General features: G+C 38.0%; 1 protein-coding gene across 1 annotated transcript in view; it reads left to right on the top strand.

Annotated features, from left to right (window-relative positions):
* Window positions 1–12,387, top strand: part of VWA3B (von Willebrand factor A domain containing 3B) — a 58,975-nt gene that overhangs the window by 15,250 nt on the left and 31,338 nt on the right. Inside the window, 5 exon segments of the mRNA XM_063149741.1 lie at window positions 922–1,043; window positions 7,563–7,679; window positions 9,399–9,595; window positions 10,221–10,375; window positions 12,107–12,245. Coding sequence (XP_063005811.1) covers window positions 922–1,043; window positions 7,563–7,679; window positions 9,399–9,595; window positions 10,221–10,375; window positions 12,107–12,245 — 730 coding nt within the window.

The raw sequence follows: 12,387 nt of genomic DNA, 5'->3' as shown, positions 1-12,387 counted from the left end.
TTTTAGGAGATGGGAGCGTCTGCCAAAAACAAGACTGGGAAAGTGTTATGTTTGCTCTGGTCTGATATATGTTTAAAATGATTGTGGTCATTTGGAAGCATGGTACCTTTATGGTACCAGATACATTGCCAGTCACTATTCCTCATTTTCTTTTGGCAGTGTTTTTACCTTCTTTATTAAAGGAAAGTGAGTGTTTCTTGTATGGTATAGACAGAGACAAAAAGGGTTGTGGCAGGGAGCTAAGAGGAATTTTTTTGTTTGATACTATTTTCACTGTCATCTTTTTGCATGAGTCTAGCTTTTGTGCAGACTTACAGGGCCTGTTAATAACTTGCTGGTGGATGATTGCCCAACAACTGTATATAAGTTTAAGTCAGCTTTCCCACAGGAACAGCCAAGTTCATGGGCTTTTCATGCCTTGAACCTGTTTCTAGTGTACTTCTGTTTTAGAAATGCATCTTTTTCCTGCTCTGAGAGCTTCTCTGTTTTGACAATGAGGATAAATAAAGTCTGCATGTCATCCTGATTTGTATGTCCATAATGAAATAAATGTTCCTGCTAGGCTTTCAACTGGGAGGATAATCTGATAAAAAGGTGTTAGTGTCATCTCAGACATCTCAAATTACATGCCTGCTCAGCCTCTTAAAAGCATTAATTAAAAATAGATTTCCAGGAAATTGAAGAGTAAGGTGCTTTGCAGTTAGTAATATCAAAAAGAAAGAATATTCTACATGAGAAGACTTCAGAAAGTACATAAATGTATATAAAAAGCTTGAAAATACTAATCTTAATTAATATAATCTTATTGTAGTGGAAGCTTTAGATATGATTCTGTAGTTGTGTGTTTGAAAAACACCTCTTTAAAATTAGAGAAATATTTATGTGTTTTGTGTACTGGTTGAAACTCATTTTGTATTACAGATTCCATGCTTTTGCTGAGAAGAATAACTGCAGAGATGCTACTGGACCTGCACTAAAATATGAAGAGGATGGAAAAGGATTAATTTTGAACTCTGGAAAAGTGAAAGGGAGAAGGCCACTAGGTAGACAATATAAATCCCAAGATTACACTGATATTATCAGCAACATGTCAGAATAGAAGTGTAGTTTAGGAACTTGATGAATGTAAAATCAGAGGAAACCTGTAGGTGTGGGTGGGGTGAGGACAGGACTGCTCTGGAAATGGAAATTCTCTGTGTGGGAAGGAGAGGGCAAGGAAAAGAGAGAAATGAAGAGAGTAGAGGATGTGCATGTGAGAATGAAAGAAAAATGAAAAAAAAGGGAGAAGAAAATTTATTTAGGAATATAAAGAATGGTACTTGTGTGCTTATGCCAGTGACCTTGTGGAAATGTATGGAGAAATGGTTAAAAGGAAGAGGAATAGTGTGGCAGACCATTTGATAGAACAGCCAACATCAATATAGGCCAATTTCATTGGTAATATAAGGGGATTAAATCAACATGAGGCTTGCTTGCTTGTCACAAGAATTTGTCACAAAGGCAAAAAGCACAGTAAAGTGACCATAGAGAAGGCAATGCAAAGTGGTGGTGGGAGGATTGATAGAAAAAATACCAGGAGGAAACAACCAAAATAAACAGTTTCACTGGTGGGTGGAGCTGGGCCGAAAGCTCAATGTGTTTCATATTAGTCACAGTGCTACTTCCTCTGGGTAAGTGTTCAGTGGGGGACTGGACTGTGGTTTCAGCCAGGGTGGGAGGAGAGGGGCTTGTGATATGAAGTGAGGCTTTGTGTGTCAAATCTGACGTCTTTCTCAGCAGGAGAGTTAAAAAAATATTTCTTTTAGGCATCAAGAATCATAAGACATCTTTAGTCTCGTGGCTCAACACACCTACCCCCTTCTCTCCCTTTGTGCTGGGGGCATTAGTGTTGCCCCAAAGGTAGAACAGTGTTATCCTCTTCTCACTGTTAGGGAATGTGTGGCATAAGGTGGATTTGGTGTCTCATGTAAGGCTGTTTGTCAGTCTTGGACTGAGTGGCCCATATTTGGGTTGTAATCAAGTTTCTTGCATACTAATCTATCCTTCACTAGGATCATGATTATAACAGCACAAGAGAAAGAGCCATTGTGAGGGCCAGAAATAAAGAAGTGAGGTATCACCTGCTTTTTTGAGTCATGAAAGGACACTCATGGCTCACCCATGCAGAGTTTAGAAACCAGCAGCAGAGTCTGCTTCAAAACGCTGTTGTTTCATACTAATGCAGAGTAGTATAATGATTGCCTTCAGTCTGCTGTGAGTGCTTTCTTGCTGTACCACATTTGGGGGTGTGCATGGGGGGAGCTGCCTCCCTCTTCCCCTGGGGCAGTCAGCCTGTTTCAATAGATGAGCCTAGAGCTCCTGTATGACTGAAATTACTTCCTCACCACTGTTTCTAAAGCTGAAGGCTGAATAGCTTTAATCACTCAAAAGGGCAGTAATCCCCTTGAAGTGCATTGTCAGTTGTGTCTTATTGCTATTATGGAGTAGAATTTACACATTAAAAAGGAACACAATTAGCTTTCTGCATTTACTGGGTATTACAAGCACAGCCGTGACATCACTGGCAGCCAATTGGAGTGTTTCAGTCATATGCAGAATCTTAAGTCCTTTCAGAAAAGAAAACACATTGAAGACATTATTCTGGTCTATGTCTGATTTCTCGTTTCAGAGACTCCTTCAAGGGCGTAGTAATAAGGCAATAAAAATAAAAGTGTCGGTTACTCACTAATGGGCTCTGCAACTGGTTCTTGGATATGTGGCATAAACTACGCAAGGAAATAAATAGAGAATGAACCAGAGATTTAATCCTCCAAATGGGGTGTTTCTAAAAAACTAAAAGGAGGCACAGGAATATTTTGATTATGCTCCTTTTTGCACCACAAATGCAACATCTGGAGGATGAAACTCATAACCATGTTATATGGACTGGAAAAGCTGTTTTAGCGACATCTGATAGTTTCTGGTATCCACTGAATATCAGCATTTTGCAAATACTGGATATCTTTACGTTGATTCCTTTTCATCTGCTTAACAAAACAAGTCAGAACTATTTAAAATTTTAGATAAGAGCTCAATTCTCCCCTCTTTTGCATCTTGAGTAGACATTTGGAAAGCAAGTGTGATGAACTAACAATTTTTTGACACTCATTTTGAGTGGGTGCTCAAGATCAAAACAGGTGTAACTCATTAAAGAATTAGGGTCCTTTTGCTGGCAGCCTCAGATTTACTTCTGGCAGAGAAATGCTTCTACATAAAGCCTTATTTCACCAATGTGATTATATCTCCTCATTCAGCACTAATTTTCCTGTTATCACTTCTGCCTACATTCTTTGTGCAGTTTATTCATCTGTAAAAAGCTGTAGAATTAAGCAATCTTGTTATGTAGTTAAAATTATAAGTGGAAAGGAGGTGACATTTAAGTTGGAAGTCGAAGACAAGGAAGGCAAGGAATGGTGGAAGCTGTGAAGAAAAGATGTCTTTCTGAAAAAGGGCACATTCGTGTCATCTGCTTGGAGTAACAGGGTGATAAGTGCTACATAGTGCTTGAAAAGCAGCAGTGCTTTGAACTAGATCCTAAAATGAATAGAGGGTCCTTGGTGGCTGACACAGAAACAGTAAATTTCTGTGTAGTGGTTTCTGTGTGGTGGAATAGATGAGCTGGCAAGTGTAGAGAAAATGCAAATGGACTGAAATCAGGATTTTAGTGATGTGATAAATCCAAAGTGTCTGACCTCCTTGTGAGCAATATAAGGCTCTGTCCTTAGATGTGCTTGATTTTTCACATGTGGGGAAACATGAGAGGGAATATTTCAGGTTATTGTGTGCAAAAAAGGAAAGCGTAAGAGCGTCATTCTCCTGTATGACATTGAAGTCAATGAACTCTGCGCTGTTTATGTACACTGACATGGGAAAGATTGAACTCTCCCTTTGGAGAGCCAGAATAATGACTGAAGAGTGGCTACTTTTCCTAGAAGCTGTAGCAAAGGTCATTGCCTCTGCTTTTTTCTTGGATGTGCTTTGTCTAGTTTTAGCAGCCTAACCTTGGCCTGGGAAATCTCTTTGCTAATGTGTAGAGAATGATGCAGATAGTTGTTTTGTGATTCCACATGGGATGCAAAGTTCATTTGCTTTGTCCATTTGCCCAGTGGAAAAGGGGCAGGATTTGACTGCAGTGAGTTTCAGTGCTGTTTGACCTGGCAAGTATGCAGGTAAAAGCTGTGGACTACCCTCTTACACCTCTTTGTGCGTTCATTCATCCCCCTCTAAGTGGAGATTTTAAAAATCAATGCTTAAGGGTATATTGCTGTGTTCTGCTGCCACGTGGAGGCTGAGAAAGGGACTGGCAGTGAAGAAAATCAATTTCCCCACCTTCCCTTGCCAGCACATTTATTTTCAGACAGATCTTATTTCATTATATTTGCATTTACTTGCTTCCATGGTTGCTTCCATGGTTGAAGTCAGATATTCAGACAATTAAGAAATGCTTTTGTTTTCCATGATTTTCTTTTGTATTGGTATTTGCTTCCTGTTTCAAAGGTATTGTAGGTATTTTGGACATTTTGTAGGTTGTTTGGTTGTGTTTTTTTTTTTTTTTCCAAAGCAGGATTATTTCATTAGCAGTACGGAAATCAGATTGGTTACAGTGACTTGTAAAACCGGGTGAGTTTGTTTGTGGGGAGGTACATGTGGAAAAGCTGCTTCTTTTGAGATTGTCTGCCAGTTAAATAACTGGGAAGTGGAAATGAGGGCAGTTATGAGTTTCCATGTACACGTGCAAGTCTGGTTGTGGTTTTGCTTAGGTCTAACATCTTGCTTCTCAGTTCGTGGGAGTCAGCAAAATGCTTCTGCCCCTTGCCACAGGCTCTCCCCACAACCTTCCTCATCCTCTTCCTCTTTCCTAGGCCCTCCCTTCTGCAGAGCAGAAACGCCTTTACCTGCGGGCAGGGCACTCCTGGAACATTACCCAGGGTGAGGTTCTCTGCAGGGTCAGGATGGCTTTGGGGAGATCCAAGGGAAACTGACTGCACTTGGCCCAGGCTGGACATGTGCAGCAGGGTGTTCGGGCCAGTCCCCTTGTGTGTGACTGGTGGCCGCACTCTTGCCATTGCAGTGGGGTGGGTTTTGAATGACCTCTGGGGGGGTCCCCAGAGGTCTGACTCTGACACTGCCCCCCAGAGCAGCTGGGAAAGTTCTTCATGGCAGGGGGAGCCAGGAGTGCTCTTTCTCTCCCTGGATAAAGTAATTTTTTAAGGCAAGATGATGCCTGGGACATGGGTACCTGAATGTGTACAAGAGACAGTGGCTTGGAGTGGTTGTGAACTGCACCCTCCAGAGGGGTGACTTTCTTTGGTTGGTGGTCCCCCAAAAATGGCACATCTGAGGTTGAGCAGAGGGAATTTAAACAAAATGAGGTTCATGCTTTCTTGGTCATTTACCAGAGATGTGCTTTGAGGGATGGGCCACAGCTGAGAGCCACATCCAGAAGATGCTATGCTTTGCATGTAGATTTTGATTTTGGGGGTTCCATTTTGAAAGACACAGGCCACTCCTTAGCTGCAGGGGAAAGGAGGCTGAGGCAGAGGTGCAGTTGAGCTTCCGGTGTAGAGAGAGAAAGTGCTATGCATATCACTGCTTGCAAGCTTCTGTCCCAGTTGAATCCCGGAAAAATGTTGTTGGAAAAAAGATTTTAAGCAGCTGGAATTTTACAATGTGCAGTTCTTGGTGCCTGCATTTGTCCTGTGTAGCAAGTGACATTGAGCACACTTGCTTTGGGAAGGCATGCTGTGCTACAAGCATAAATGAGGAAAAAATATCTTCTCATGTAATACCAATTCAATTCACCTATCTTAATGGGGACAGTAACAATAATCCTGTAAAACTGATGAGTCCATATCATTAACTTAAGAGGAAATGAAGCAACACAATGATATAATTGTTACTGATTTAGAGGCAGTTAAGTGTCTTTAAATATTTCTTTAAATATTTTCAAATTATTTAAAATATTTTAAAATGCTAACATATTCATAAAATTAAATCTAGATGACAGTAATTGACAGCTTGTGGAGGATATCCAGATTTATTTGGAGACAGCACCACTGGAATTGCATTCTTAACAGCCTTAAAGTTAGAACTATGTTCATGTGTGGTGTGAATCCATGTGTTTTCATTTCTGGGGAGAGATTGCTTATAAAATAAAAGTAGAATTCTTTCTGAAATATTTGATGGGAATATTTTTCTTAAATTTAGCAGGTAATGATTACAGACTGAGGGGGATTTTTAATTCCCTTTTGTGTTTTATGTTGTGGAATGATCTGCCTTACTGAAGCTTTTTGTGATTTAGGAAATGTTGATCTTTGTTCTAATGGCTGCAACAGATGTTTTGAAATGCAGGAAGGTCCCAGGAGATGGCAGTGTACAATAGCACAATTCAAAATATTTGTTGGAATCTGAAAGCATTTCACAATTAAAATCGAGTTATTATTTGTATAATTTTATTATTTTTAGTACTAGTATTGGTATTATTTTTTTCAGAAAGTTTATCAAAGAACTGGCAACCTGCTTTAGTAGATAAATTTTCATATGTTATCTTTCATACAGTGAACCATCACTGAATATTAGCTGAACCACTGGATGGTAAGATATAGTTTGCCTTGTTCAGCATTTTTATGTGCAATTCATTAATAGGTTGTGATCTGCAATAGTTTGTAACCTGTATTTGTGGTTAGGATAGCTGATTATTCAACTTCTTTTAGATTTTTACTCTAACACTGCACACGGTTTCTCTGCAGTGTCCAATATTGCAGTTTAAACTCTGAGAGTAACTTAATTTAACACATTTTTAATAGCAATCCTACTGCTTAGGTATACAAGGTGTCTCAATTTTAGTGATTTATTTTATGAAATAAATAAGTCTTTTATTATTTTCATCAAGAAAGGCATATCTGTTGAAATTGAGAAAACCTTGTCTCAATTCCAGTTTTGGATCTTTCTAATTATTTTTGAAAATATAGCGAGGTAGTAATTTTTTTTTTGGTAACATTTGTTTATGACTGTTGAAGATTGTTGGGAGGAAATTAAATTTATCTTTAGCAAAATTTAATTAGATAGTCATCAGGGAAAGAAGGTTTAAATAAAATTAATTATGTACTTTAGGATGTGGAAAGAGTCAAAACTGTTTTCTCTTTCAAATGTCAAAACTGTGTTTACTCTTTCGAGCCAAGTTTTGCAATGAAGTCCAGGGGCAACAAGTGAATTTCATTGTGGATTTTCCTTATTATTTTCCAAGAGTGTTAAAATGTATTTGCTTCCTCTGTGGGAACAATCTGTGGCCAACTTTGGAGGTTAGCTCCAATATGCTAAGCACCTCTCATATCCTGGAGCCAGGTTTGAGTCTTTTTTTTGAAGTCTGCCCGGGAACAGCATTTGTCATTGCAACGGGACCTCAAGAAAACAAGGTTATATGGCAAGTTCTGGGTATACCAATGACTTTGTTGTGATTGAGGAGTTACAAAAAGCTGAAATTGTATAAAAATGTGAAGTTCTATTTATTATTTCTCTTGCAGTGGCTGGTGTCTGTGAAGATGTGTTTTTGATCTGGAAAGAGCTGGAGGAAGCCAAGAGTACGGTGAGACAAGTTCAGGAAATCTTATCAGAATCTGACCAACCTGCTTCTCAAGATGGTATAATTTATGTTTCTTTCACAAGAAATACAGCTACCATTGTATTAATGATCAACATTTTTTTGTGAACAGTTTTGATTGCACATCAGTTTGAGGATGATTTTCTCAAAACTTTCTGTATACAGGGTATAGCACCTATGTGTCTATATAGCACTGTAATAGTTATCTAAACTTAGCATTGCTTAAGACTTTCCAGTACAAATCTCTGTTTACTATGGTTTAAGCTTGTCAAAGTTTAGCAGCTCAGGCTGAAACACACCATTTTTAGTTTACCAGTGACTAGGTTTAGAAGTTACCTGGATTTTAGGATATAGAAAGTATTTGGGGTGTTTTTTGTGATCTCTTCCTGTCTGCCTGAACCAGTAAATCTTCATTTTTTTCTACACAGTGCTGGTGAAATACCTTATCCCTCTCCTATCACAGTCTTCTTGGGATAGCCTCCAACCTGGTAGCTAGTTCATTCCACATAAAGGGAAGAAGCAGTGGGGTTGCATTTTTGTCAAGGGCAGAGATCTGAAAACTATTCAGAATAAGCACTCTGACAACTCCTGTCTTAAGAAACATAGAGGAACACCTACATTTGTTCATTCAGCCCATAGTTTCTGCCATTGTGTCTGACCTAGCACATGCTCATTTGTTGTTCTGTGCAAACTGATTGGATTGAGCCCTGTTGGAGACAGAAGTGTAGCTGGTTTCTGAAGTTCTGCTCTGGAAGGCTTTAACAAGGGACAGTGAGAAGCTACTCAGTCCTGCAAAAATGGAGATGCTCTATGCAAAGCATGTGGGAGAAAGAACACAACAGTTTTCTTTTCAAAAATTTGTGAGCACATTTGTGACAGTTGTTCTAAGGACCACAGGCAATTATAAAACAAAGTTTTCCACAAGAACAGACTCTGATTGTGCACCTGCCCTGATGTTGGCTGATCTCTGTGTGTGTAAGGGCAGTAGATGCCTCCGTAGGTTTATTTACAGGCTCAGGATCTCACTAGTGTGGTCGATGTAGCTGCATCTAAACTGAGTAGACATTTATACCACCTTGGTCTACCAAAATTAAAGTGTAGTAAAATAAATTCACCCTGCTATGGGACCCACTGCCTTGTGATTTGGTATTGATGTGGTTTATTGGGATAGTGATGAGTCAGTGAAGAATCCTGTATCCTATTATTTTATGTGTGTTGTCTGTATGCAATACTGGTGTCCAGAGTTGTGCCTTAAAATAGTCCTTAGAAAATTTGTGAAACAATATGACATTGTAGTTTGCCTTTTACTTTAAATAGCCATCTCTAAACAAATTATTGTTATGGTCTTTACTGTATTTTCAATTATATCTTCTGTTGTTTCATTTTCTCAAATGAATCTCCTTGAAGTTAGACATCTTATTCAGTATTACTTTCTGGCATTTTGTAATTCAGCTACTAAGAAAATTTGGTTTTTATGTTGATCCTCTCACTATTTGTTGTTTTTGCTCCCTGTCTTCTGGTGGTTTTTTTTTTTCCAATTACAAAGAAATTTGTTGCAGTGAGTTTTCTGATAAGGAAAAAAACCCACAGCCAAAGTACCAGACTATTAAAAATAATAGAAATATCTGTTCGCTCCAATGCTGTCAGAATAAGTAGAGCAAGTTTGAAAATTTTGATTCCAGTATCAGTCTGGTTTTGAAAATAGCTTATCCAAAATGAACCCTGTTATATAGGAGATTTTGTTTATTTTCTTTATTAGCAGACAAAGGTGATCATCCATTATCAAAACATATAACTGATGAATATTTGACTTCTGAGAAGTGGTTGCAGACATATGGCTTGAAAGCTCAGAAGCTCACACTGTATGATGCACTTGCTGATAGTGTTTTTCACCATGTAGATGGGCCTGTTGGCATAAACACTGAACCAGAGGATGAACATTCACAAACTGATGCTGTGAGTATTGTTCATTTTCCCTCATGTCCTATGAGTTGTTTATTTTTTCTTTTAAAACTTGAAAACTTGGTTGATGGAATAAATTGATCATATAGTGTATGGTGTTGTTGTTTTGTATTTTTTGTTAAAATCAGATTATTAATTATTGAGACAGAATAACAATGTCTCAAAGAGCTCTTTGAGAATGACTGCTTTAAGGACTTCTTGCTGGTTCACAAATATTCTGAAAGGAAGAATCAGGACTGGCTTAATCAATGCCTTGGTTTTCTTTGTATTTCTGTGGGCTAGGGCAAAGATTTCATGTTATCTTTAGAGGACGTGTTAGTCTCAGATGCTGCAGTGTCCTCTAGTTTGTTAAGAAAATTTGGATTAATTTGTCTTCTATTTGTTTTTCTCAAGCTTTACTATTGACTGTTTGGTAAGCTTCTGGTTTTTGCTAGCTGCAAGAATAAAACCACTTTCTATTGAATCTTTATAGGAGCAAATTCTGTGAAGACCATATCCTATGTTTCTTTCTAGTCCTGTTCACGTGCAACAAGCATGTCTTTGAAGTTTGTTCCCCAAATATTAAAGACACTGCAAAATAATATGTTTTCCACATGAAATGTGTTTTTCTTTCCTGTAGGAGACAAAGAGAAAGATAATTCATGCAAGATACTGTGACAAGTTTGTACATACCCTCTGGAAAGATGGATCTGTAGTTCATGTGTATGTTACTACAGAGAAGTATAAGCAGTACAAAGAGAAAATGAGGACAGCTCTCAGACAAGTGGAAGGAAGGTTTGTGTTCTTTCACATAAAATCAGTTTGATCACTTTACATGAGTGTTGAAAAGTTTGACATTTACTGTCATAATAAGTTGAAGTGGTTGGTAAACTGACAGCGGCAGTACGAAGCCAGAAGTCTATTTTAAATCAGAATCTTTTATGTTGGGTTTCTTAGTAGCCATAGAAGAAAACTGATTGAGATTTTGAACTTTTGTTCTCCTTCTGAAACACAGGTGTGAAAGTCAGTCTGCACATTTTTTGAATTACTACTAAAAGTGCCAAAAAGTATTTGGGCTATAAGGCGGCAGACAACTTCAAGAATCATCAGTAAAATTTAGTAAACATTCATCTTGTGTACCTAGGATCCCTTGTGACACCAAGAAGCACAGCTTGGCTTGTGCCTGTACTGATGGTGGTTATCTGCCCTTTTGTAATTTTGTGTTGAAGACAAGTTTGAACAGTCTAGATCAGAGTCAGTAATGCACCTGATCACAAGTTCACTGCTCAAACTAGCTGTGTAATTCAGATTTATTCAGCCATATGGACACTTAGGTTTTGTATGACATCTACAAAATAATAGGTAGTCTAAGGAAAACCAATTGTAGAACGGAAAAAAAAAAATTGCCCTCTTGTTTGTATATTAGGACAACAAGATGCCTCACTCAAAAAAGAAGGATGTGAACCTTTATATTATTGGTGAATTTTTAATTTTGTTTCTCCTTTCCAGCCAAAAATAAAACAATCTGATTATATTTAGCAAGGTCAAACAGAGTTGTGTTATTCCTTCTAGTTTACCTTCATATTACTGTATTTAGGATAACAATTACATACTGTCAAAGGAAAATTTGAGATAAGCAGTTGTGGTGAGCATGAATTTTTGAAATCCAAATCAAGATTGCTGTTTCGAATGTTTCATCTGAAGTTTAAAAAGTCTTGGTAGACCTCATCAAACACTTTGGGTGAAATAACTAATGACAAAATATATATCAGTAGCTACTGTAACAGTATCCTTATATTTCCATGTTAGAGCTTTTCTGAAATCTTCTGTGGAGATGTATATTTTTCCCAGGGCCATGATGTTCCATGTGTTAAATGTCTCTGTTTCAGTGTAGATAAGTATTCTATGACTCTCAAGGGAAATCAGATTTGGACTTGCTGCATCCATTACCGAGGAAATGTTCTTGTGCAGAGCAGTATATGTGCATGTATTTAACTGGCTGGCACATCCCAGTCCTGTTTAAAATGTAAATCAAACTCTGTATTTAAGGCTCAAGGTCCACAAACCATTAAAGCATCTGTGTTATATTAAGGCTCTTTGAAGTGCTTAAGTTCCTTGGAGAAGAGATTCTCAAGTGGTTTCCTGAGAAGGGAGCCACAGTAATATAGGCTTAAATGATTGACTGAGATGAGTCTGGAAAACAGATACAGGGACCATGGTTATACCACTTGTTCCATGTTGCTTCCGTGTTGGATTTCCCAGCCCAAACTACGTGATACCTGACTTTAGAAAGGTGCTGTATTGTTTTCTATTGAAATAAAAAACTAATAAAAACCTAAAAATGTCTTGTGATGTAGGGACAGGGGACTGATTCATCAAGGGCTTCTGACAGTCACTACTAACAGGTCCTTTGGGAAAGAGAATAAGAAGTATGGCAGTGACAAAAAGATCCTACCTCTCAGATTCTGATACACAGAGCTCCAGAGATGTTACAGAACAGGTTTTGATTTTTTTTTCCTCCCCCAGGATTAAGTGGCTTCAACAAGGAAGCAGAGGGCTTTTTGGGAATGTGTTTGAAGATGATATCTGTATTCTTATTGATACATCCCAGTCTATGAAAAACAAGCTGCCACTAGTGAAGGAAAAAATATTTCAGCTAATGCAGGTATGATAAAGGGATGACTCTGAAGGCTGAGGAACATTTTAGAGTAAACTGATCTTTTCTGGATAGTTTTTACTCTACTTTTTCTTTATTTTTAAAAGTTTTTTATAAAACAGCAGCTTTATAAAAATATTTAGATTTTTCT

The sequence above is a fragment of the Melospiza melodia genome, chromosome 2 (assembly GCF_035770615.1).
Source record: "Melospiza melodia melodia isolate bMelMel2 chromosome 2, bMelMel2.pri, whole genome shotgun sequence".
Lineage (NCBI taxonomy): Eukaryota > Metazoa > Chordata > Aves > Passeriformes > Passerellidae > Melospiza > Melospiza melodia.
Note: the sequence above shows the minus strand (reverse complement) of the source record. Positions and strands in the feature narration are given on the sequence as shown.